This window comes from Giraffa tippelskirchi, chromosome 1 (assembly GCF_054371585.1).
Source record: "Giraffa tippelskirchi isolate mGirTip1 chromosome 1, T2T-mGirTip1v1.2.pri, whole genome shotgun sequence".
Taxonomy (NCBI): domain Eukaryota; kingdom Metazoa; phylum Chordata; class Mammalia; order Artiodactyla; family Giraffidae; genus Giraffa; species Giraffa tippelskirchi.
The window spans coordinates 179,727,793-179,754,865 of NC_137275.1; the positions used below are offsets into that span (position 1 = coordinate 179,727,793).

Consider the following 27,073-nt stretch of genomic DNA (forward strand, 5'->3'; position numbering starts at 1 on the left):
CATTGCGGCTTCCGGTGCCTGGCTGCGCAGATCCGATAACAGGGCCCTGCCCAGGCGAGGGCTGTGACCACAGACACAGACAGACAATGTCCTGATCCAGCAGCAAGGGCCAGCACTGGCACCATCAAGCAAGACTGGTGAGCTTATATAACAAAGGGCTTGTCATCACTTCCTGTGAGCCTCATCGCCCACATTCCAACACAGTGAGATTCTCTCTCTGCCCTGGCTTTGAAGTTCAACAGCTCATTCACAAGGCTGGGCAGAGATCTGCTGGGAGGCAGAGAGCCTGCACTGGCTCACCTTCCCATTCCCCTTGCCCTTGCCGTGTCACTAGTTTATTTGGAAAAAAAAATGTACCTTTGTGATTAGAGTTTGTTTTTAAAAACTGAAAAATATCCAACCTTGCAGTGACAACTACTATTCACACTTGGGTCTATTTACTTCTGGCCCTTTTTCTACCTTTGTAAGTGGGAATGGAGTAGAAGGAGAATACAAGTATTTGGTTTTTTAAAATCCTACTTTGAAAAAGTCTTCTGTGGTGAGCCTTTCCCCCTGTTGACCCTTTGCAGTTGTTACTCAACCCAGCTTTGGATGGCCGCATTCCTTTCCACCATATACGTGTGCCATTTCCACAGCTGGGTATTAGGTGATTTCCACTCTTGTTTTTCCAAATGCTGTAGGATACTGGTAGCTAAATCACTGTGACTCTCTTCACTCTCTCCTTAGGATAAACTCCTAGTGGGGCTACAGAGAAGCAACTTCTCAGCTTCTCTGTGTTATTCCCTCAGTTTCCCATTACTCTTTCTGATCGGGAACCAAGTCTATAACATTTTTGAGGCAACTATGATTTATAAGGTCCTTGTGTGTGCGCGCGCACAGGCTAAGTCGCTTCAGTCATGTGTGACTCTTTTGTGAGCCTGCCAGACTCTTCTGTCCATGGGATACTCCAGGCAAGAATAGTGGAGTGAGTTGCCATTTCCTCCTCCAGGGGATTTCCCAACCCAGGGACCACACTTGCATCTCTTTCGTCTCCTGTAATGGCAGGGGGGTGCTTTACCACTAGTGCCATCCAGGAAGCCCCATAAGGTCCTTCTACATTGGGCTTATTGACTGACCTCATGATAGGGATGAACACCCTCATTTAAAGATGGGAAAATAGCCTCAGGGAGGTGAAATGACTTGCCCAAGGCCCTCAACTTGAACCCAGACTAAGCCTGAGCAGTCAGTGCTCCTTCACTGCTCCACACCGCTTCTCTCAGGCCCCCAGGCCAATGTGATAGCAGGCATGACAGGGGTAGTTTAAAATTGAGTGCACAATGATCTACAATACACACAGCTTGCTACAAATCCCAGGGTCCACCTGTCTATGCTTGTCAGTCTTGACCATCCAACTACAGACCAAAGAAGGGAAACATCCATAGTTCTTCAACTACAAGGTTCAAGCGGTCTTTTGTTCAGCAACGGGGAAGGTTCTTTTTTACCACTAAAGAGCTAATGAGTAGAAAATGTCATGCCCCTAGTGGCTGCAGGGATAAACTTGATAGTGGCAATCTAACCCACTTCTTCCTGATTTTTAATTGTAAATGCAAGATGACCTTAGATTTAACATTCAAACAAATCTTTGAAATTCATAAACACAGATCTTTTAAAGAAGCCTGGTTTCTTCCTAGGAGGGACGCCCTGATTTCCCTTTTCAAATTTTTTAAAGAAAAGTCTGGGGAGCACAAGATGGCATGAATTTATTTCATATAAGTACCCTTTGCAGATGTAAAGTCTCTTTCCTACCTATCAGCAATGTCCCGGACAAAATGCTCTCTGATTGAATGAAGGCATACAACTGATATTTATTTGCAGAATAAGAAACATTTGAGCACAGACAGAACTACAGCTGCTGAACTTAAAGGCATTTCTAGGAGAGGAATTAAATAGTTGTGATGTTGTTTAGTCACTAAGTCATGTCCTACTCTTTTGTGACACCGTGGACTACAGTCTACCAGGCTCCTCTGTCCATGGGATTTCCCAGGCAAGAATACTGGAGTGGGTTGTCATTTCCTTCTTCAGGGGATGTTCCCAATCAAGGGATCAAACCCACTGATTTCTTACTTCCAAACTCCTTATCCAGGGCTCCTCTGTAAGCTGTCACTATGAGCAATTTCTGCTTTCTCTGGAGGTTTCATGTCTGATTATTTAAAGAACTCTCAATACAAAGGGTTTGCCTGGATGGAGAAGAGTTTCTCAGCTTTTTAAAAACCAGGCCCACTTCTGCCTCAGTCTGTTAGTGATAAAGAACCAGCAGCAAGGGTGCAGACAAAACTCAGAGTAGGGCAGGACAAGAGAAAGAAGGCAAGACCCCAGACACACGACTGGGGTGGGGCTCTGCACTTTGACAACATCAGGCCCAAGGCCTGCATGTCTGATCCAGGCCTTGACAATGTTGTCAGCTGTCCTGCGGGTGATTCGGAAGTGATGACACCGATTCCCACCATCTTGTCACTTCACAGTCATGCCACAGATGGCTTTCAGATGGATCCTGAGCCCTGCAGAAGCTCAGTGAGCAGGAGCCAAGTGACAGCTGAATTCCCCAAGCGTGTGCCCCAAGCATGTGGCAAGAGCCCCCTGAGCTGGCCTGATGGCACATTATTCCTAGATCTTTATTTACAAAGCATCTCTTCGGGAATTGGGAAGCATGCTCTGGGCCAGAGGGGCGCTCAGATTCAGCAGTGAACGAGGGAGGAATTGGCCAGGGATCCTCAGGGGGCCCTTCAACTGAGACCAGCAACATCTTCATCTTCAATGAGGCTAATGTTTCTTCCCCTCAGGGACTCAAAGGCTCCTGAGCACTTACTGCTTCTCAGATCTCCTCCCATGGGGGACGTCCTCTGAAGGTCAGCATCCCAGTGGCAGCCAGAGCACTGGCGCTCCCGTGTCCCTTTTGCGTTCCTTTCTTCTGAAGGCTCCAACTGAACCAGCAGCAGCTTTACTGTGGCTCCTCTGACTTGGTATAGTGTTTGCCCAGACATCCTGGGATGCCTCCAGCTCCCCACCCCCCAGGTGCTGCCATCAGATGGGAGAGCTGAATCTTGGTCTCAAGGTCAGGTGACTAGCTCTGCAGTGCCCCAGAACAAACACTGAGCACTCCCCTACCTCCTTCACCATGCAGAACTTCCCTCAACAAGTAGCTGAGGTGCTGCCTGGTTCATATAAGACCTCTACCCACCCAACTCTCTGGAAAGGCATGCGTGGAGATGCACCTCTGTTTCTCACCCAGGCCCTGTGATGTACGATCCGTCTGACTCGGACAGAATGTGGACAAACACTCTTGCTGGCCTGGGTAACTTACAAACTCCACAGAGGGCACATCTCAGATGACAGTGATTCAGAGAGTCTATTCCCTAGACTCAGTTGATTTCCTTCCACTGACCATTGTCATCTGAGAGCCCCTTGAAGCGTCAGTCACAGTATTTCATGGCTGAAGGATGCAGATTGGGGCCAGGCCCTTGCTGCCTCTGCCTAAAGCATTTGATGTTCTCTTAACAGGGCTCCCCACCCTTAGACCCCACTCTCACCCTCTCTAATCTGTCTTCTCTAATTCATCTTCTTAAGATGTGAATGTCACCTCCCTGGCTTAGATGGTAAAGAATCTGCCTGCAATGCAGGAGACCCGGGTTTGATCCCTGGGTCTGGGTCGGGAAGATCCCCTGGAGAAGGGAATGGCTACCTACTCCAGTATTCTTGCCTGGAGGATTCCATGGACAGTGGAGCCTGGTAGGCTGCAGTCCATGGGGTTGCAGAGAGTCGGACACGACTGAGTGACTAACACTGTTCAAGAAGCAGACGGATAGGTTTCCCTAAAGCAGAGATCTGATCTTATGCTCCACCATCTTTCACTACCCACAGAGGACAGACCCAACTCTGCTGCCCGGCCCTTCAGGCTTTCTGACACCTGGCTTCATCTCTCTCTTGTATGTTTTCTGTCTTCTCACAGACTCTCCTTTATTCACTATGGACCACTCACAAGGCCCCTCCCAGGAAGTCCTCATATCCACCAGTCTCTAAATATCCAGATCCTCTGTATCTAAGAAGGCCCACCTCATGTGCCCCCTCCTCCATGAAGCTTTTCTGATGCTCCTTTGGCAGCATTATCCTGAGAAGACACATGGAGAGTACCTGGCCCAAACCAGATGCTTTATCATCAGTAGAGAATTACAGCTTTTAAGTGGCTCTGGCGTCGTGGTTTTGGGACCACCAAATAATACAAGAACTGACCTCTGTCACTATTCTCTATAACTGTGTAGCGTAGAGGTTATGGGCAGACAGAAGCCAAACTAACTTCCTGGGCTGGACACCTCCATCGGCAGCTCTGCCCATTACTAGCTATGCCACCTATGACAAGGTACTTAATAAAAAAAAAACAAAAAACACATCTGTTTGCCCCAGTTTCTCCATCTATAAAATGGGACTCTTAATAGAACTTACATCCTGGGGTGTGTCACGAAGTTCAGTAAGTTAATATTCGTAAGCACTTAGATCAGAGTGGTAATCCAGGTAGATCCAGGTAGTTATTACTTCTACTGTCCCACTACAGGGAATCATGGGTCAACCACAAACTGACTGTCAAGGACAGGGTCACTTTTTGAGGACAACCTCACCAGGCCAGAAAGGGAAGTCCCACTGGCTTGACTGTGGGTGTAGGAAGCCCAGAGTTTGAGGCGGGGCTCAGGTCCAGAACAGCCTGTGGCCCAAAGAATTCATAAAGTTCTTTCCACACACCAAGCATTGTGCTCAGCCATTTAAACAAATAATTTTATTATGACCTTATGTACTGCCCCTGAACCTCATCTCCAGAATATTACATCTGTAAAAAGGGGATTCTAATAGGACCACCTCAAAGACCAGCCCTGAGGATCACACACAGAAAGTGTTCCACAGGTGCGAGGCACAGAGTGAGCAGTCAGGAAACACCATCTCTTATTATCACACCCACGTCAGAACAGATGGGGCATTCCAGGCCTGAAAAAACTAATCACTTGTCCCAAAGTACTAAGCTTCTGAGACCAGGAGCCAGGATTGGAGGCCAGACTTCGGACCCCAAAGCCAGTGCTCCTTTCACATCGCCACAGTGGACATCACTAGGGTCCTGCCGTGTTTGAATCAACAGCTCTGGGCACTTGTGGTGGGTAGTGTCCCTGGTTACCTCCACAAAAGGCGAAGAACCCGGACCAAGAATACTGGGGCCCCAGCACCACCCTACTCTCAGCTGGGCAGCTGCTGCTCTGCTTGCTGTTTGCTCAGCACTGAGGTCCTGATGGCAAGATCCCCCCGGCCCCTGCTCCCCAGGAACATACTCCTGCCTGCTGCTCTACAGTTCTCTTTGCCTTAAGAACCGCGCCCCTCACCCCCACCCACCGCCCCACCGCCCTGCTCCTAATCCACCTGGGAATCGAATCCAATCATGCATCACATTCAGTCACACCTCGGCGTGATTAACTCCTCAGTGTCAACCTCCGCCCACCCACTCAGAACCCACTCTGCGGCCTGCCACTTCCTGCCCGGGAAGCTCCCGGACTGGGGTCCACCAACGCCCTCCACACTTGTGATGCTAAAGGGTACTGGCCCTCAGCAGTTGGTGTCCTGGCTGAGAATCCGGCTCTGTGGGGAAATAGTACAGCCTGCAGCTTCCGTCTGCCTTTGCCTTTGAAGATACGATCACACATCTGAGGGTCGTCATGTGGAAGACGTAAGGTGAGACTGGTTCTGCTTGACCTCAAAGAGCCCAACTAAAACAATAACAGAATCCACAGAAAGAAGTCAGCCAATAGAGTGCCCATAAACACCAAGTACTCAACAAACCTGTACTAAATTGGAGGGGATAGCAGAAAAAACTTGAAAGCCCAGCTGTGCAAAGGAGTGTCTGGTTATGTGACAAATCCGCTCATCACTGCACATTTTCAGGCATGGGTGTAGGAGGGTTGGACTAGGTGATCTCCAGGCTCCCTGGAAACCCCAAACCAAGGTCTAGGATAGCAACTTGCAACTTTGGCTCCACGGCAGAATCACTGGGGGACCTTTCAAAACTACTGATGTCCAAGCTCTGTCCCCAGAAACTGTGGTGTCATTAGTTTGGGGTGGAGCCCAAGAGACTAAAACTTTTGAGAAATGCTCTCCCGGTGATTCTAATAGGCTCAGGGCTGGTCTAGGTAGGGCCTGTTGACGTGGTGACACACAGCACAGTGAATCAGGCAGACACTCTCAGCCCCTTAGAACCATAGAGATGTTCATCAGTGTTCAAAAATCTGCATTTTTCCCCCCTGATTTATTCACCATGAACACTCCTGGGATTAATCTGTTCTGTCAACACCGATACATTAATGTCACAAACCCCACGGCAGACACTGCAGAATGGATTATCCTGACACTGGCCTGAGCCAGGAAAAGAAGAACATGCCACAGAGATTGGGAAAGGCTCTCTCACTAACTGAAGACATAAGGACTTCTGGGTTGAGGGGACAGAAAAGGCTGGGGGTGGGGAAAGAACTCTGTAAATTCATGTCACTTGCACTGGAGTTGGGTGGCTGTGAAAAAAAATTTAAATGACTAAAATAATACAGTCCCCACACGCCACATCTTTAAGTTCTCTCCATCCTTCCAGTCTGAGCTCGGCTACTCAAGGTCTATTCTAAAATTTGCCTGCTGCACGAATGACTGAATGGGGTACACTTTTTCCCCACAAACGTCACCACCGTGTAAAAGCTGAAATGGACACACTCAAATAAGGCTGCACAGGCAGGGCAGACAGTAAGTGGCTGCCCCAAAATACATCTAGACAGCCAGCCCCCTGGTCCTGAAGGGGAAAGCTGACTCCATCAGAGGTGAGGCGAAGCTTTCCTGGCCTCATCCCAGAAAAGCTCTGGCATCAGATCTGGCATCCAAAGTGAAGTGCTATTACCAGTTACTTTCCTAAGGTGTCAGGAGTTGAATGTGTAATAAGTACATGGGTATCTGCAGATGAAAGGTGTCATTTTATAAAGACAGGTGAAATCATCATTATCATAATAGTTGATGAGAACATAACACAGTCAGGGTGAGACGGAGTCAAAATATTGAAATCTAAAAAGGCACCTGAAGAAATACAGACAGCTGATAGAGCAAGCACGGAGGAGAGGATGTCCAGACACAGACTGGTCATTCAGAAAAATAAAATTAAAACCCTACCTTGTACTCTGAAATCAAACTTCAGATTAAAATGTCAATGTTAAAAAAAGAAAGAAACCATCAAAGTACTAGAAGAAAATACACTGGAGTACAGAAAACTTCTCTAAGCAGCACACTGGTTACACTGTGTTAAACATCAAGAATGATCCAGGAATAGAAAACAAACAATTCAGTGTAAACAACCAAAGCAATCACTGGATACAGGGCTGAACAGCAAATTACAAACTTGTAAAAAATACCCTGAAATTTAGGCAGGCAAGGGACTGCCATCCTTAATCCACAAAGAGCTAGTATAAATCAATAAAATGATAAGCCCTATGGCAGAAACGATGGACAGATAGAAATACACAGTTTTGGAAAAGAGACACCTGTGGTCAATATGCATACGCACTAGTAACCCAAGAAGCTGCAAATTAAACTAAACTGCATTACAGTAAAGGAGGCAAAACTTGTAAGGCCTTTCTAGAATACAATTTGAAAGTTTGTATGAAAATTTTTACCTTCCTACTCAACAATTCTCCTCTGGGAATCAATCCTAGGGAAATAATCACAGACTTATTTATGCAAAGAATTAAGTTACAAAGATGTTCATTACAGCACTGTTAAATTAGTGAAAACTAGGAAGAGCCTAAATAGGCAAATAGAATACTATACAGACATTAAATTACTGTTGTTGAATGTTTAAAACAATGTAGACATCTTTCCATGTCATTAAGTGAAAAGTATATAAATAGATACACACAATATTGATTTTTTTAAGGAAAATACACACATACATGCACTGAAAAAGGCTAAATGGAAAAACAGTGAAATGTTAAAGCTGTTTCTTTGAATTGTAGAACTGAATTTGGTTTCTATTTTAGTTTTGCTTATCTGCATTTTCTATACCAAACCTTGTCTTAGTTTTGTTGAAGGGGGAAGAAAAGGATTAACACAGAGTTAAAAGAGTTAACATTGGTGGTGGTTTAGTCACTAAGTCATGTCTGACTCTTGCAATCCCATAGACTGTAGCCCGCCAGACTCCTCTATCCATGGGATTTCCCAGGCAAGAATACTGGAGTGGGCTGCCATTTCCTTCTCCAGGGGATCGTCCCAACCCGGTGATCGAACCCGTGTTCTCCTGCAATGCAGGCGGATTCTTTACTGCTGAGCCACTGAAATTTATTTTAAAAAATCCAAGCTTACTGTTCTGAGGAACTGCCCAGAACACAGGCAACTGGCATCTACCCTCCACAGGAGGGCAGGTAGGGGCCGCACCATTCTGAGAATGCCACGCAGGCCCCAAACCACATGCGTGGCTTTGGAATGCACCGGGGGGATTACAAGGCTGTCTGGCTTTCTGAGAGTGCACGTCCCAAAAAGCAGAGAAGCTTCACTCTGAAGAACTTTTGGGACATTTTCATTTTTAGAATTTAGCCATGGCCTAGAGAAGCCAGGAAAGTTCCATTCCTCCTACTTCTGTTTGTCTCTTCCCCACAGCACACATTCTGGTGAGCCCCAGACAAGAAAGAACTTTCCCAACAATCACAAATGCCCCTCATTGAAATGTTCTGCTGAGCAAAACAGGTAAGCTCCAGCCTCATATTCATCCTGCCCTAGTGCTGAGCTCAGGCAGACAACACAGCAGGTGGCCTCCCAGTTTAGAGAATTGGGGCAATTTTCGACCAGTGGCAGGTGGCCCTTCACACCCAAGCCCCTGCCTCCTTCCTTTATTGTGAGCAATTCCACTAGGCAATCTGGAGGCTCTGGCCACACCTGCTTGAATCCAGCAGGGCTCCCTTCCCCATCTCAGTCATTGCAGACAGGAGGACCCCTTCTGTCTGGGATGCCCCATGTGCACCTTCCTCTGGACCCAGCTCCCAGATGACTTCCTCTTCCTGGTGGTTCTTCCCAGCCCCTGACAGAGGCTACTATGCTTCATAGCATAGCATGTACGGCTCTTAATCCCAGACTCACTTGCTGGATCAACTCTACTGGCTGGACTGTGACTGCACCGCTGTGGTCCTATTCAACTTGGCTAATGGCAATTCATCCTTCTAAATGCTCAAGTTAAAACCTGGAATCATTGGCGACTCTCCTCCCCCATCACATCTCATACTTCCTCTGTCAGGAAACCCTTTAGGACGTGTCCTGAATCCGGTCTCCTCTCATCACCTATCACCAGCGCCCCAGTTCCTGTGGCTGAAGGTCACCTTAGTTGGCCCCCCGGCTGGTCCCCTCCCATCTATTCTCCACTAGGCAGCCAGAGTGATCCTTTCGAACCCCAAAAGCCAGATCATGTCACTGCTCTGTTTAGAACCTCCACTGACTTCCCATCTCACTCAGAGTTAAAGCGAGAAACCCTTTCAGCGCCTCCAAGACCCAAAACTCTCAGCCTCCCCATCCCAACTCATCTCAGACCTCTCATCTCCCCACTCCCTCCCCACCTGCTCCACTCAGTCATGCCGATCTCCCTGAAGCAGCCAGGCGTGCTGCTGCCTTGGACTTGTGCCCTGAGTGTTCACTCTGCCTGGAATGTACTTCTCTCTGCAAGCCGTGTGAATAACACCATCACACCCTTTAGCAAAGCCCTCTGGGCATCCATCTGAAGCAGTTCTCCACCCCAAACTCAGGCCCACCCCAGTTTTACTCTTCTCTACACTCTACCCGACATACTGTATTTGCTTCAATCCTCTCCTGAGAGGGCAAACTCAGGGGAGCATGAATGTTTATGTTTTGTCCACACTGTAGCCCCAGCATCTAAATAGAACAATACCCAGCACGTAGCCTACTCTCAACAATGTCTGTTGAATGAAGGAAGAGAAAGGACTTGGTATGGGCTCTCATGGCCCAGCTAGGACTTGGAATCCAGCCTGTAAGTGAAGGCCCAGCAGTGCACGAGAAGTACCCATCTCCCCACCAACCCACCCACCTATCAAATCATTTTTCCACTCACTGGCCTCGGGAAACTCCTTTCTGACCATTACTCCAAAGTTTTTCTTGGAAAACTCAGGGCCTGAGTCATTCCCCAGGGCTCTGACTAATTCTCTCGCCATCCCTTGAACCCACCTCCAAGATCCTTCCTCTACAGCATAATGGGAAATCCAGAGAGAGTTCCCCTTGGAGAAAATGGAAAGGAACTGAATGATTTAGAGGAAAATTCAATTCTTCCTAGCTCATCAGTTGAGAAAGCGCAAACTCTCAGGAAGCCAGTGCCTCCGAAAGTGAAACATTAATAGAAATATTACTGGAAAATACCAAACAGGAAGAGAAGGAAAATTCCATTGTGGAAGCAAGGTCCTCTGTCGATGTTCCTTAACGGTCTCAGTAACTTGCTTCAGAATCAAAACACAGAAAGAACCGGAAATCAATCAGGCTGTCAGCCTTCCTGTGGACTGGAGCTTTGGCCAAACCATCTCCACATCACCCCGGCACAAAGGGCATTAGACTCGGAACACAAGGTCGACAGCCTGGCCACTGTGTTGGCTAGTACCTGCTGTGAGGCAGGGAAAGCGCCATTCCTTCTGGGACCCTCAATATTTCCATCTGTAAAATGGGGGTTACAGCACCTTCCTCAAAGAGTGACTCTGACAATTAAGTTAATTGTGGATGTGAAAGTCTCTTTTAAGCTTTGGAATACTTACGCAAATGTAGGAATCTGTAGGTCCTACAATGCTAACAGAGGAGATTTTTATAAGAGTTTAAGTCTAGCCACAAATAAGGCAGAGAAAATTAAGGCATGAGATTGTGCAGCCTGAGGTGGTATGGCACAGTGTTTCAAAACAAAGACCCTAAATCCGGTTTCAAGTCTCACCTCTGCCATTTACTGGCAAGGTGACCTTAGATAAGTTACTTAACCTCTCTGCCTCAGCTCTCTCATATGTAAAAGGGAAATGACAGTAGCATCTACTCAAAGGACTTTGGTGACTAATTCTGCTCTTGTGGAAAGCTCCTTCAACTCGAGTGACTACTCTGCCTTGATTCAAGTGCCTCCTCCTCCAAGAAGCCCTCCTTGCTTCTCTCAGTTGAAATGAACCTCCTCCTGACCCTGCTTCTCCTTTAGTTCCATGAGTCAAGGCTCTGCTCAGGACAGCTTCTGTGCCAGGATGGCTCCCAGCTCACCCACACCACTCTGTTTACAGATAAACTCTGCCACACAGAGCTGTGTGGTCTCTGTGTCCTCACCAGAAGATAAGCTCATTATGGGCAGGCACTACCCCTCCCCTGGCTCATCCTTGTTATCCACACAGCTTCTGACAGTGGCCTGCATATGGCAATTTCCCAGTCAACACAAGCCAAGCAAGGTATAAGGAAGGCAGGGTGGCAGACACCACGGGCAGCCTGCCTCCATCCTGCAGGAACAGCCCCCCTCAGAAAGTGGGCAGAGATGCCACTATCAGCCAGCCGGCAACCCAGCTTTCTGCTTCAAAGCCACAAATCCCAATTTATTTTCTAGGGTGCCGCCTGACCTCTCCCTTAGCCACAGGCCACTACCACTTGGCTCTCCCATCACAAGAGGAGAAAGTCAACCCCAAGTGAAACTGCCCAAGGGAGCGCCTGACCACAGGCATGTTCAGCTTTGCTTAAATGACCAGAGGAACGCACACCTTTTCAAGTTTGCCTTTTAACCCCTACTTTATGGGTCAGAAATGCTTTGGAGTTGGGGAGAGGACGAGGTCAAGGCTTGGGGGTTAAGTCTGGGGAAATCAGTTATGTTCTGAGATGATCAGATTAGAAGACAGTCATCTGATCTTCTTCAAGGCCACTTAGGTTCCTTGTTGACAAGGCCCAAGGTACTGGGGTTTTGTTTTGTTTTTTCCTTAAAAGAGCGCACATGCAGGCTCGCCAATCCCTCAATGAGAAGACATGACAGTTACAAGACATACGTTTTGTGCAGCTGTCCCTTGGGAAGTGCCAACTCTGTGCATGGATCTTCTCTATGAAATAACTCGGGTGCTGCATTAACATCTCACTTAGGGAACTCAGAGTGAGATGAGGGAAGGGGAGAGAGAAAAGCTGGCCCAGGGGCCCCTTTGGGGACCACCAAAGCCCAGACTGAAAGAGATGGGAATTGGGAGGGGGTGGTTTAAGAAGAGGAACAGTAAGGGGAGGAGTAGACATACAATGAACATTTCAGTAAATATCAGAGCTTTACTGTCTCTATCTAAATCACTGAAAGGAGTTGAACAAATTGATAAAAAGCATACAGGCTTGTCATTCAGACTGAACAGGTGTAATCCTGGCCCTGTCACTTGGTAGTTTTGTGACATTAAGCAAATCAATACCTCTAAGCCTCAGTTTCTTTATCTGTGAAATGGGGCAGTAGTACCCATGGTAGAGGAATAGCACTAAACTCCCTGATTAATGGCCTGCCTGAATCCCTACCCTCTGCCACAGGACTTCACAGCTTCCCCTCTCTCCCTGAATACTGGCTGGCCTTATAACTTGCTTTGGTCAACAGAATGCAGCAGAAGGAACAGTAGGCCAGTTTCTAACTTCAAGAAACTGTATGGGCTTCTGTAATTTCTTGGAACCCTGCCACCATCATATGAACAAGGCTAACTTGCTGGAAGATGAGAGACCACATGGAACAGAGCTGAACTGAGACAGCCAAGGCCATCCTAAACCAAACACGTAAGACAGCCCAGCTAGGACTGGCAGGGCTGCATACCCACTCCACACTGACCATAGATGCCTGAGTGAGCCCAGTTGAGGCCAGAAAAACTACTCAGTTGACTTGTGGGTTCATGGATAATAATAAAGACTTACCATTTAAATCAGGGGTTGGAAACTACAGACCACAGGCCAGCTGCCTATTTTTGTAAATAAAGTTTTATTGGAACACAGCTATACTCTTTAATTTATATACTGTCTGTATGCTTTCAAGCTACAATGGCAGAGTTAAATAGTTGTGATGGGGGCTGTCTGGCCTACGAGCTAAAATTACTCACTAACTGAATCTTTTGCTAACCTCTGGTTTACAACCACCGACTTTGGAGTAACTTGTGATGCAGCGATAGCTAACAAATACAATAATTAAACCCCTTCTAGGGTGATTGTGAACATTAAATGATCAATTAAGTGGTCAGCCTGAAGCCTGGAGAATATATTTCTTTTCTGAGGAATCGATGGGAAAAACTGGATCTGATATGCAGCATTTCTCTCACATTACTTTCAAGGGACAGGACTCCAAAGTGTTCCAAGCCAAACCACAGCTACCAAGCTTGGTCCTTACTTTTTCAATCAATTACTTCCTAAGAACTGGAAAACGTGGCTATTAACCAAACGGAAAATGACTCTCAGCTCATGCTTCACCCTGGCTTCAATCAAGCTACACATCAATGATTTGATGTGAAAAGGACACAAAGACTCCAATTCCCAACTCCTCCAAAAGAAACATGAGACATTCTCTTCCCTTTGCAGCTCCAACCTCTCTCTACAATTCCCCCACCACACCCACCTTTCAGAGCCTCCATCCGTTCTCTTGGCACCAGCTTCTACCTGGAGAAGCTCAAATGCCACCACCTCCTGAAAACCCTCCTTGAATTCATAGACAGAGTTGTGAATTATTCGCAGCCCTCTGCACATACTTCTGTTCTGGCATGCCTCACGTTGAGACACTGCCTCATTACCCGACTGTCTCCCAGACTAGATCTTGAAAAGCTCATGTTCAACTGCAGACTGAGAAGCTTCCCTCTTGGAAAAACTCGCCACCACTTATTCTCTCTGAGGTCCCCCCTGCCTCGCATGCTGCTCAGAAACTGTTTGCTGAGTATTTAAAAAAAAAAGTTGAACATGATATTATTTATTTCTTTGGAAGCATGTTATTTAACTCAACTCTGTGGATGCTGACAAAATACAAAGTGTTGGTACACATCAACATGTATTTAAACTTGGGAAACTGATGTCATGGTGCATCTCGACTTTCTCAGTTGCAGTGGAAACATTTACTTAATTATGATAAAAGAAACAAGACTTCAGCAGAAAACATAAGTGGGTAAGACTTGTCTGGCTGCACATAAGGAGACCTACCAAGTTACTGGCCTCTTTGTCATCATTATTTTTATAAAGACAACCTGAGGGAATAATATTTCTACTTACTAAAGTTTCGTATTTTCTTCCCAGGAGCTCAGGCCCTCACTATCTCTCACTGGGGCTATATTGTAATTGCCTCCCAACTCCAAACCCATCGACCCCAGATTGCAGCAGCTTATAGCCTGGGATGCTCCTCAACCATGGCTCTGAGTCTGTCTTTCTCCTGATTCAACAGTCTTCCAGGCTTTCCCTGTGGGATCCAAACTCAGGCCCCCACCTATCTCACACTGTCATCTCTCATTTCCCAAGTGAGGCCCACTGCAAGAAAGCTTCAGTTTCCAAAAACTCTCTACATTAAGGTTTTATATATACACATGCACACACACACCAACACACAGACATACACGCATGCACACACAGATGCATGTACACAGCACATACACCTAAGGGTTCCCACAGGCTGCAGTCAGCCTTTCCCTGCACTGAAATTCCACTTCCATCCCTAGATCCAACTCAAAGCTGCCTCCTAGGTGAAGATCTCACTAAATACCCCAACACTTGGAAACAAATGATGAAAAGGTGACGGGTGTCAGCAGCCTTCAGAGGCTTAGGCCAAAAATTACCGCCAAGTCTTTTTGCAGCCTTTATCCCCTTCCTCCTAGCTTGTCCTTGTACTGAGAGATCTCTGAGCACAAAATATGTGCTGGGTAAAAGTTGGTTAAATTGAAAACAGACTCTCTCTTCCACGTGATTCTAAAAGGGAAACTACCCCAAACTGGAGACTGGCTGGTAGGAGGGTATATGTAGCCAGGTGTGTGTGTGCCCCAGGATTCCCTAGAACAGGAGGATGCCTAAGTATGTGTTAGAGGGTGCACAGGTACTGAGGAGGGCAGAAGGGCCCCCAAGATAAAGGTGGGTGGGAGGTGGCAATAGAGGCCCTGTAAGGAGGATTTGTGGACTAACAGCTAGCTCCTAGTCCCACGTCACAGTAATTCTCAACACAGGTCGACATTAAAACACAGGTCCTGACACAGCTGGGGCATTCAACAGCCCTACGGGTACTTGTTCTATTCCCTAACAACTGATAAGAGGAAGCTGGGCCAGAGATTAAGCGGGCTAGAAGTAGGTTTTCCTGGATCGGTGGGTGAGGGGCAGAAGGCAGATTCTAGGGTGTTCAGGGTTGGACCTGCAGTGTCCCTGGCTTCCAAAAACTGTCTGACTGTAAATAATGTGAAAACCAGGCTACCGCCTGGCTGCTTGACCAGGAATGCAGGGTGGATATTGGCCCCAGACTAGGTGGCAGCTCCACAGAGGGCAGAGATGAAGAGGGTACCCAGAGTCTCTGCATCCCAAAGCAGCTCCAACCAGAAGACCCAGAGGGAGGGTTAAGAAGCCACTGTTGCATTGGTGTGGTCCCAGGATCAGCTGCAAAAGATCACCTGAGAATTTGTTAGAAATACACCTTCTCAGGCCCCATGTGTTTTAACCAGTCCTCCAGCTGCTGATTTGAGAACCACTGCATAGTATGACCCTCCCTGGTTCCTCCTCCTACTCGCTAGAAAGAACATCTGGCAGTTGCAATCCCTCTGACTCTGAAGATGGCAACAACCTCTTAAAAGATCAAAGGGCTCAAAGTCACAACCTAGTAGGTGAAGTGCACTCCAGAGAGATCTTTTTTAAAGAAACCATATCTGCTCATATCATTCAACAGCTAAATCCCCTCACTGTGCTTAGCTTATAAGGTTCTCCCAGACCCGGGACCTCCTGCCCCTCTGGGGTCCTGCCCAACTCTAACCTCTCAAGTCCTGCCACAAGGCCTTTACCTACAATCCCCTAGAGCACCAGGTTCTCTTCTGCAGCCAACCATAACAGTGGTCCTCCCTGGCCACCTCCCATTAAACCCTGCCATCACAGCACTCATCATGTACACTACAGCCTGGACCACAGTAGTCACTGGACCCTGCTCCAGAGCCCAGCAGAGGGGAGCAAAGAAGAACTGTAAGAAACATCTGGTGGAACAAAGCCAAGTTTTCAACACACTTAACACTCCAGCTATTAAACTTAGTATTCCTCAGTATTTGAAATAGTCTTATTTATAGTTACTATACACAAACATTTACTAAAGTTTTGAAAACCATAAAGGAAGATTCTAGTGAGTAGGCAGAACCACAAGCAGCAAGAGAGAAAGATTTGCCCACCTGGGAGGTCATCATGGAATGACAGGGGTATGGCGGGATCTCTCTGGAGAGCTAGGCTAGGCTGCCCTTCCATTTCCAGGGACTCCAGATTCTTCCAGATCAGCACCTAGCCAAGCGTGGGCCACACATAAGGCGGCAGGGAGCCTCTCTGTTGTTTCCCTTACAGATGGACCACAAACCCATAATCCTGGGGGTCCCAGAGAAACCTCCTCTGTCCCCAAGGCAGCACCAAGATGGCCACCCGGCTCCTAGCTCTTGTCATTTAGGTGTGGCACCCCAAGTGCTTAGGAAGCCCAGAGTCCATGCAGATGCGTCCCCAAACTGGCCCCAGAGGGAAGTGGAATCCATAGGTTACCCATGCTGCCTTCAACAGACCCAGCAGGAGGCAGAGTTATGCTAGGGAGAACTGGGACCCTGGGGAGAGGAAGTCAGGCAGAAAAAATCAGGAGGGGCACCGGCTTACTTCTGCCTGGAAAAAAAAAGTTCCCTTTCCAAGCACCAGCTGGCAGGTAGGGACCTGTCTCCCTCCTGTCTGGACATCCAGTTCTAAAAGAAACTCAGACTCTCAGTTTCCCCCAGCCCACATCTGGGTGAAAAGTTTACCTTTGGGAGAAAGCAGGGCGGTGCGGGAGAACAAGAAGGACAGCAGTCTGATAGCCATCGCAGGGCACTGGGCCTCAGATGTAATGAAAGCACTGCCTTCCACCAGAAGTAAACAGAACAAGTATTATTTTATGGGGGAAAGAAGGGTGTCACAGGAGTGTAAAGGGGGAGGAGAGGGTCCAGTCTGGCTGTAATGAACTAGACTGCTCCAAAGGCCCGGGGGATCAAGATAGTCTGATCTGTTAGGGAGGAGAGTACAAAATCGTCCCCCTCATCCTTGGGGCTGTAAAGGGTACGGTCAGGAAGGAAGATGAGAACGGGAGGGGTGCTCTCCTTCCAGCTGGCCCGGTAGGCGGACCCCTCCCGAGCCGGGCTGGAGGAACTGACAGGTCGAAGTGGAGGGCTCTTGTAGACCAGGGCACTTCAACCGGAAAAGCACGCGTGGGGGTTGGGAGGTGGGGGGCGTGTTTCCCGGTACAGCTCCAGTACAAAAGGCTGCCCCATTTGGAAACTTGGCGCGGGGGGTGGGGCAGGGCAGGGCATTTAGAGGGATTTACATATATCCGCTCCGAGACAGCCGGTCTGGATCTGCCATCGAAAATGTGTAATATCCGGCGGGTCCCTTCCCAGCCCTAGACCTCAGTTCCCATCTATAAAGTCAGGGGCGGGAGGAACGGGGGTAGACAAGAATAAACACTCTTCTAAATACGTGGAGAAGGAAATGGCAACCCACTCCAGTATTCTTGCCTGGAAAATCCCATGGACGGAGGAGCCTGGCGGGCTACAATGCATGGGGTCGCAAAGAGTCAGGCACGACTGAGCCACTAACACTTTAAATACGTAAGGGGTCTGATTCTCTGACTTTCCTCCTTGAGGGGCTGGTTGGCTGTCTCTTGGACCAAGCTGGGCAGAGAGCTCTCTGGTCAGGATACTTCCAAAGAGGGCACCTGGCTGTGGGTTCAGATTGAGGACCTTCGGGAAGCAGCAGCGTTAAGAGACCGTGTCAGGAGGCCAATGATCGGGGGCAAAGCGCGTGCAAGGAGGCAGAATTTGGTAGCATCGTGGGAGGCCTGACCTCGAGTCCTAGCCCGAAGTGGATGTAGGAACTCGAAACTAGAGCGGTGCCTCGGTTTCCCCGTGCGCCCAGTGGCTCTAGAACCTCGAGTGAGGCCAAAGGCGTCTTACCTTGTCTTTCTTGCCAGCACCGCTCTCCTCCGCGGCGGAGGGGCCGCACTTGTTGAGCAGTTTCTTGCCTCCGCAGGCCGTCGGGCTCCAGGTACGGCCGCCAGAGCAGGCGCCCCCTGGGGGGTCCCCGGCACAGCCCGCGGCGCTCTCCACCTTAATGAGGCGATGCTTCGGGGAGATGTAGCGCACTTCGGCCGGGGTGGCGGGCCGCCGCTCGCTGCTGCTGCGGTAGAGGTGCGGGGAGCCAGAGGACGAGGACGAGGACGCGGCGGCGCCCGCGCCAGAGGAGGCACAGCAGCAGCCCGCGGCGCCTGACGCGGACGAGGCGGAAAAGGCGCGCTGGCTCCCACCCGGCTCCCCGCCGCCGCAGTAGTCCAGGCGGCACATGGCGCGCAATTTGCGCAGCGACGAGCCGGGCCCGTTGTAGGGGTCCTCAAAGTCGCGCTCCTTCTGTGCGCGGTAGGCGCGGATGAGGTCGCTTGTACTGCCGCTGTCGTCGGGCAGCGATCCCGAAGAGGCCGAGAAGCAGGAGGCGGCGGCGGTACCGCAGGACGCGGAGGCAGCCGCGGGGGCCTGCGGCACGGCCTGGGGGGGCTGCGAGGGCCGCTCGCCTCGGCGCCGCTGCTCGCGGTAGTCGGGCCGCGGCGGTTGCGGGGGGCTCTTGGTCTTGCTGTTGCCCAAGCTGAAGTACTTGTTCAGCCACTTGGCCATGGCGAGAGGCCGCCTAAGGCCGCGGCGCGGGAGCCCGGTCCGCCGCCGCGGCCATTCGGGGGGCAGCGATGCCGCCCAGGTCCCTCGGCGCCCCGGCCCCGGCCCCGGCGAGGGGCGTCCGGGGCGCCAGCTCCCGACGCCAAGTTCAAGTTCTCTCCGCTGCCTCCTGCCGGCCGCTCCCGGGCTCCGGCAGCTGCAGCACCTCCCTCCGCCTCCGCCGCGCACCGCCCGTGCTTTGGATCTCCTGCCCCTTGCGGGCGCGTCTCATGGGATCCCCGCCGCGGCCCCACGGATAGCGAAAGGCCCGGGCGCCCCCCGCTCCTCAGACGCTCCGGCCGTGCGCTCTGGCACGGAGCGCGCTCCTGTCCCGTCGGAACCGCAGCCTCCGCCTCGGCCGGGATCCGCGGCTGCTGCTGGAACTTGTCGGCGTTCTCGGCCCCCCCGCCCCGACTTCTTCCTTCCCGAGAGCGCTGGAGCGAGCTCGGCCCTCGGCCGGGGAGCAATCGGGCCGGAGAGCGAGCGAGCGATGGAGGGAGGGAGGCAGCCGGCGCCCGCCCGAGCCCGCGCGCCCGTGCCCGTCCCGGCGGCGCCTGCCGCTGCCGCTGTCGCCGCCTCCCGAACCGCCGCGTGTGTGACACTCGGGCCGCCAGAGCCCGCCCCGCCCCGCAGCCCCGCCCTCCCCGGGCCCGCGCGCGCCCCGCCCCCAGCCCGCCCTCTCAGACCCCGCCCCGCCCACCCCCACGCGCCCTGCAGCCAGACCTCGGCCCTGGCCCCGCCCTCTAGCGCCCCGGTTCTGGACAGCAGCAGCTCTCCCCTTCAGCACGCGCCACCTCCTGCGGCCGCCTCGGCGCCAGCCCCCGGGTCGCGCCTGAGGGCTCCGGGGTCCCGCGGCGCAGCCGGCCCCGCCTCGCTTGCAGCCCGCCACCGCCTTGGGCGAGAGATTGCCAGCCTAAACCTGCAGCGCGTAGAGGCCAAACCTTCCCCACCCCGGCATCCGCGCGTTGTGTTCCCCAGGGATCCCCACTTTAGGAGACAAGGGGCATTTTTAGTCTACGGCGTGACCCTCTTAGAGGAAATGCGGTGCCGAGACCCTTAGGAACAGGGTGTCTATTCTCTGCTTAAACGGACGAAGGCTTCGGTTCAACCCTCTGTCCCAGACCATCGGAGGATTCTTTATGCAAATGAGCGCTTTAGCCATCCGGACGACGAATGCGACCTGGCTCGGCTGTAGGGGCCTGGCCCCTCACCAACTGGAAAGCCAAGCTAATGGGAGATCGGAATGTTTGCTTACCTTTTCACCTCTGAGGAAGTCTTGGCTTTTACCCTGATCAGTGCCAGCCTGGCAGAGCCAGCTGTGGGAATGTTTAATGCCTAAAATTGTAGGAGCTAGCAACACTCCATTTAATCCAGGGCCCTCATTTTACCGATGGAGAAATTGAGGCTCGGAAGAAAGTCACCCAGGTGGGTCTGGATGTCAGTTCCTGATCTGGTGGTGCCAAAATTGTGTCATTGCCACTCGTCTCTACTTTGCAATTTAAGGTCGTCCTCTGATTGTTAAAATGAGGAAACTGAGGCCGAGGGAGGAGCACAGTTTGCTCAGGAAGGCTTTTCCTGAAAGGAGCATATGTTCTGCGGAGACAGAAGAGTTAACTGCCTCTGGAGCCGGTGCTCCTTTGAAATTGGCTGATCAAGCCCCAGACTATGACACACCGTTAAGGTGTAAGACTGAGAAATTCTCAAAGAATGCTGATTTATTAGGATGATAGTCCAAATCATTCAGTATCTCCACTTGCAACCTGCATATTACAGACGGGCTTTGGGGAAATCTGTTTCCTGTATCCTGCAGGAAAAGCAGGACCTTTTAGGGCAGGGAGCAAGGTCAGTGGCTTCTCTGGCCAGGACTGGAGGTGGAGGTCAAACATGCAGTTTGAGGCTCTTGGGCAGGTAGGGCCTCTTCCCCTGCCTAAGGCCACAGTGGGGAAGTGGCAAAACCAGGAGTCCAACTGGGATCTTACTCTGAAGCCTGAGCTCTGTCCACTCAGCCACCCACAATAATCTGGTGGAACTGACTGCAAACTGTTCCTTCAGGATCAGGCTATTCACTCTTTCCCTCTGGTGAGACAGGACTGTAATCATCTATGAGCCAGTTAAATTTTACAAACCCAGTATATGACACACAACCATATATTATCAACTACATAGCCCCTTCATTGCCTGAGATCTACTTATTTGGAATTTCATAGGAAATAATCTAGGATGTGAGGTGTGTGTGTATGGTGTTTGGGGGATGGTGGGAGGACCCAGAAGTTGACCTGGATTAAAATGTTTATTTTGAATGTCCCTAGATTAACTATCTCAAATTACCCTTTAAATTATTCCTCTACTTTATAAGCACTTAATTATCCCGCAAGTAAGGGAAGCTCAAATAGAAAACCTGAAAGGTGAGGATATCCTCACTGTGAATCCCACCTTTCAACCAACCACAAATCCTGTCCTACTCCCTCCCTTCCTATCTCTGCTTCCAGGTTTAGGAAGGAGGAATGGTCAGATGCTGGCAACAGGCCAGGCCACCCTGGGCAAGACAGGCTTCTCCAGGATCTAGAAACTTGTTCCCTGCATGTGGGTTGCACATGGAAGAATTATCTCTGCCTTTTCCAAAAGTTTAGGAAGAGAAGTTATATTTCACAACTTATTTTTTCCATTTCACTTTCAGCGGGCCATGGGGTCAGACCCACTTTTCCATGTGATGTCTCTGCTGGGGTATAATTTGCAAGCCAAAATTATTGTAATGCTATAGTATTATGCCAAAAACTTCCAGAGCACTTGTGTATCTGCTTAGCCCCTACACATTCTGTATGTAATTAACCCTCCTCAGCATCCCTACAATCTGGTGTTATTCCCAGTTTACAGATGGGGTAACTGGCCTAAGGTAGTATTTATTTCAAGCAGGCAAAAAAACCACATGGGTGTTTTTCTTTGGGAACTAATAGCAACATCTTACAAAACTCAGAGTCAGAAATAATCACTGTGAAAAGAAACAGAAAATTCCCTGAAAGATGTTGGAGAAGCACTGTGTCAAATGGCTAGAGGAGAGGGGAACTTGTAAGAAAAGGATCAGAACACTACAGATGGTTAAGCTAGATAGACTCTTTTTAGAAAGCCAGTGACCCCATTTCACAGGGAGAAATCTGGGACCAATGAGGAGAAGAGATTGAATCAGGAGGTACAACTGGGATTGACACCCAGTCTCTTTGGTATCACAAATCCAACCCTATGCCTGTCATTCTTGGCATTTTTTACTTTTAAATCCCCCTGCCTGCCTCCTTGTCCCCAGTTTTCTTATTGGAGGGGTTGGGTATGCTCCTGTTTCTGTTTCTGCCCTGTTTCAACTTCTCACTTTTCTCTGCACCCTCAATATCTGGAGGTATGCTCTGACATTGGTAAAGGCCTGGAAAAATGGTGCCACCAACCCAACAGATTCATCTACTTTTTCAGTTCATTTCATCAAGTGTTAATGTCAGTTCCTTGCTGTGTACCAGCCCAGGAGTCTGAGCTAGAAACATGGATTCCAGAGTCATTAATCCTCAGTGAACATCTGAAACAAATCCCTCAGTCATTCTTGACACCTATTTTTTTTTTTCCCTCTCCTGCTCCGTCCAACCATCAGCAAAGAATATGCAGAATCCTACCACATTTCACCACCTCCACTGCTTCCATCCTGGTCCCACTCCTTAATCTCTTGACCGAAACATTGCAAGTGTCTCTCACCCATTTCCCTGTTTCTCTCTCAAAACAGCAGCCAGTAGTCCCATTAAAAATGAATCTGGGGAGTTCCCTGGTGGTCCAGTGGCTAAGGCTCCATACTCCCAATGCCGGTAGCCTGGGTTTGATCCCTGGTCAGGGATCCCACATGCAGCAACTAAAAGATCCTGCATGCTGCAACTAAGACTTGGCACAGTCAAATAAGTAAATAAAAATAAATATTTAAAAAAATTTATAAAAAAAATGAATCTGATTATATCTCTCCTCTCTTCGGAGAAGGCAATGGCAACCCATTCCAGTACTCTTGCCTGGAAAATCCCATGGACAGAGAAGCCTGGTTGGCTGCAGTCCAGGGGGTCGCGAAGAGTCAGACGTGACTGAACGACTTCTTTTACTTTTCTTTTACTTTACACTTTTACTTTTCACTTTCATGCATTGGAGAAGGAAATGGCAGCCCACTCCAGTGTTCTTGCCTGGAGAATCCCAGGGACGGAGGAGCCTGATGGGCTGCCATCTATGGGGTCGCACAGAGTTGGACACGACTGAAGCGACGCAGCAGCAGCAGCAGCAGCTTCTCTCTTCAAAAGGTAATGAGTTTATGTGCTCAGTCATGTCCAACTCTTTGCAACTCCATGACTGTAGCCCACCAGGCTCCTCTGTCTGTGGATTTCCCAGACAAGAATAGTTGAGTGGGTTGCCATTTCCTTCTCCAGGGGATCTTTCCGACTCAAGGATCAAACCCATGTCTCCTGCATGCAGGCATTCCTGACCTGCTGAGCCACTGGGGAAGTCCTCCGCTCAAATCTCCCATCAAATCCCCATTTCCCTAAGAATAAATGTCAAAATCCTTATAGTGGCCCATAAGACCTCAGATGACCTTGTTTTCTTAAATTCCTGACTTCATCTTCTACTGTCCTCTCTCTTGCCCCAAACAGGCAGCCTCTTTGCTGTTTCTTGAACATCTCTCAGGTTGAGCCTTTGCACTACATCTCTACCTGGAATGCTTCCTCCAGCTGGCCCCTGGTTCAACATTCGCTCCCTTCTGGTTTTTATTTAAATGGCAGTTGATGTGAGACCTCCCCTAGGCACCATATCCAGAGTTGTCCCCACTTAACACTTTCTATCCTCATCTCTGCTTTATTTTTCTGAGTATCATTCATTCCCTTTTCACATACAACATATATGATGTACCTTTCTTGTTTATTCTTTATCTTGCCCCATAATGGGGAAGGGATCTTTGCTTTTTGTTCTCTGTATAACTTCCGTTTCCAGAACAGGGTCTGACACATAGTAGACTTGTGATAAATATTTGCATAATGAATAAATGAACGTGAGTGGCTGATTGTGGAGGGTAGAATGGCAGAGGGCTAAAAGTACATCATCTCTCTGCTTCAGTCCTGGTGCTCCTGGCTTGGGCTTTGGTCTGGAGGTGGGAGCATGTCTGACTTGCTGCGTTTTTAAAGCAAATATGCTGAAGTGTTCTGTTCCTAGATGATGTCTCCTCCTTGGAGGAAGCAGACTGAGATTCGTCCCTGTTTTCCCAGCGTTTGCAGGGGCCTCCAGGAAGGTTGTGGAGTCCAGGTAGCCCCTTCCACACAAGTCCCAGGCATCCTGACACACAAGCCTGTCCGCGGTGTTGCTGAGCCGGCTCTGTTGTTCTCTCCACCTCAGGTACAACTAATCTTAGGAATCTCATTCCTGGTTGAAAGATAATCCTCTGTATCTAGATTAAAGGCTGTGTTTTGACCATTACTGCGCATTGAACACTGAGCCGACAGTTTAATTGAGCTGTTTACGCCGCTGCCTTGATCTCTTCCCAGAGAATTTACAACTAATTCCAAGTGTCTCTGTGAATTAAGTGGGCCTCTCCCAACATTCTCTGCCTGTCATTTGCCTGTGCCAAATCGCACTTGTCCTTGTGTTACCCAACTATGGGCTCTCGCTCATAGCTGTATCTGGCCTGGACCACTTCCAGCCTGCTTCCTCCCTGAGGTGGCCATTAGTGACATGCCCTGAGAATGACTGTACCCCAGGACAGCCTCTGTGGTACCTGCAGCAGTAGAAAGAGGGGGTGTAGGTGAGGACTGGGATAGTAGCAGAGAGGACATAAATCGGACTCAACCCTTTGAAGTCACCTCTAGGCGACTGATAATCCCCTAACAAGAGAAGGGTGCAAGTGTCCTTAGGACAGTTCAGTGTGATGGAAAAGAATTCTAGATGGAGGTCAAGGCTCCTGATTTCTTATCCTGGCTCTCTTCTGACTTCCTATGTGACCTCTGGGGCCTTGGTGTTACTATTTATACAATGGAAGCTGGCAGATCATTGTTTCTCATTCTATGTCATGGAGCATCTAAGGGCAGAGTTGCCAGAATTAGAAAAAAACAAAATAACAATCACAAAAATGGACATCTATGCAATATTTGGAATATTCCTATGGTAAAATATTATTTGTTGTTTATTCAGAATTAAAATTTAACTGTGAAATGAAAGTCACTCAGTTGTGTCTGAAGACTCTTTGTGATCCCATGGACTGTAACCCACCAGGCTTCTCTGTCACATGGAATTCTCCAGGCAAGAATATTGAAGTGGGTTGCCATTCCCTTCTCCAGGGGAGCTTCCTGACCCAGGGACTGAACCTGGGTCTCCGGCATTGCAGGCAGATTCTTTACCATCTGAGCCACAGGGGAAGCCCCAAATTTAATTGAGTGTTCTATATTTGATCTGGTGATCTCAGGTAAGTGTGGCCATAGGAGATAAAGGAGGCTTCCCATGCCTAGTGCAACCTCTACTGATGAAATGGACCAGAGAGACTTCTCAACCACGCTGAATATCAGAATCACCCACAGAGCTTATACAGTGCCTAGTGTCCAGTCTGCTGTTGTTGTTTAGTCCCTATGTCATGTCTGACTCTTTTGCGACCCCATAGACTGTAGCCTGCCAGACTCCTCTGTCCATGGGATTTGCCAAACGAAGAATACTGCCGTTTCCTTCTCCAGAGAATCTACCCAATTCCTGAATCTACGCTTCTCCTGCTTTACAGGCAAATTCTTTACCACTGAGCCACCAGGGAAGCTCCAGTGACCCGTCTGTATTTCAGACCAGTTAAATCAGAATTCTGAGGGTGGACTCAGGCATTAGTCTACCTTTCTTTTTTTAACTCCCCAGATGAGTCCAATGTACAACCGGGTTTGAAAACCACTGAACTGGAGCAAGGATTCTTAAAGTGAGGTCCCCGGAGCTTTCCTGGTGATCCAGTGGTTAAGAATCCACCTTCCAATGCAGCGGAGTGTTTTAGATCCCTGGTTAGGGAACTAAGAGCCCACATGCCACAAGGCAACTAACCCCATGCACTGCGACCAGAGAAAGCCCGTGTGCTGCAATAAAGACCCAGTGCAGCCAAAAAAAAAAAGAAGCTGAGGTCCTTGGACCAGCATCAGCCTCACCTGAGAACCTATTAGAAATACAAATTCTGATTCGCAGACCCTCAGAATCAGAAACTGGGTGTTGTGGCGCAGCAAGCCCTCCAGGACCTCTGCTGTAACTGAAGTTTTAGAGCCAGTTCAAAAGTTCCTTTGATGACAGTAGGGCAGCTGATCAGCAAGTGGGTGCGAGGAAACTGAATTAGTTGAATTGCTTTGCAGTGATGCATCTTAATAGAGAAACTGCCTGAGCTCTGGCAATTGCAGCCTAAATTATGGAGTTTGCAACCTACCAAGTACAGTGACTGTTTCAGTCTCAAACTTTGGTCTGATGGCAGTCTTGGAGGCTACCACAGCTGGCAGCATGTCAGGTTGGGCCAAGAAAAGCCAGCAGTGGGCCGAAGACGTCTGAGGGCATAAAATTCTGGGTCAGGGAGAAGGGGCTTGGAGCCTGTGGACAACGAGGAAGCAAAAAGTGTGACAGAAAAGAACCAGACAGAGTCAGAGGGGCCGGAGGTCAGTCCAGGTCCCAAGGAGGCCTTGAGACACAAGGATAGCTCCAGAGCTGGTTAGACTCAGGCACTGCTTCTGCAAGGAGCCAGGGCCAGGGCAGGCCAGAGCTGAGCTCACCCGGAGGAGGTGAGGAAGGATGGCTGTTTTTGCTTTGTGTTAAGAAGCAAGTGATGATCCAGAACAAAAGAGCATTTTTCTGCCGCTGGGGAAGACTAAAGTATAAGCCCATGAGCCCCGGCAGGCCTTTGTCTCTGTAGGTCCCGCAGTCCCTGGTTGATCTGTTTTGGGGGTGCCAGGTGTCCAGGACATGTGACTCTCGTGTCCTGGAGAAAATTCTGGAGGGCGAGGAACAGGGGCTGTGGGCAATGTATTGCTGCCCACTCCCAGGGTTCGCTCAGTGCCGGGCAAACGTTAGGCCCTGAGTGACTGTGTGTGGAATTGAATCCAACAGAGGTT

General features: G+C 49.4%; 1 protein-coding gene across 4 annotated transcripts in view; it reads right to left on the reverse strand.

Moving 5' to 3' along the window:
• Nucleotides 1-19,556, reverse strand: part of SHB (SH2 domain containing adaptor protein B) — a 132,579-nt gene extending 113,023 nt beyond the window's left edge. For all 4 annotated transcript variants that reach the window (XM_081510893.1, XM_081510908.1, XM_081510882.1 and 1 more), the window contains exon 1: nt 18,213-19,556. In XM_081510893.1, the coding sequence (XP_081367019.1) occupies nt 18,213-18,923 (711 nt within the window). In that variant the 5' untranslated portion in view covers nt 18,924-19,556. The remainder of the gene's footprint in view (nt 1-18,212) is intronic.
• Nucleotides 19,557-27,073: the final 7,517 nt, after the last annotated feature.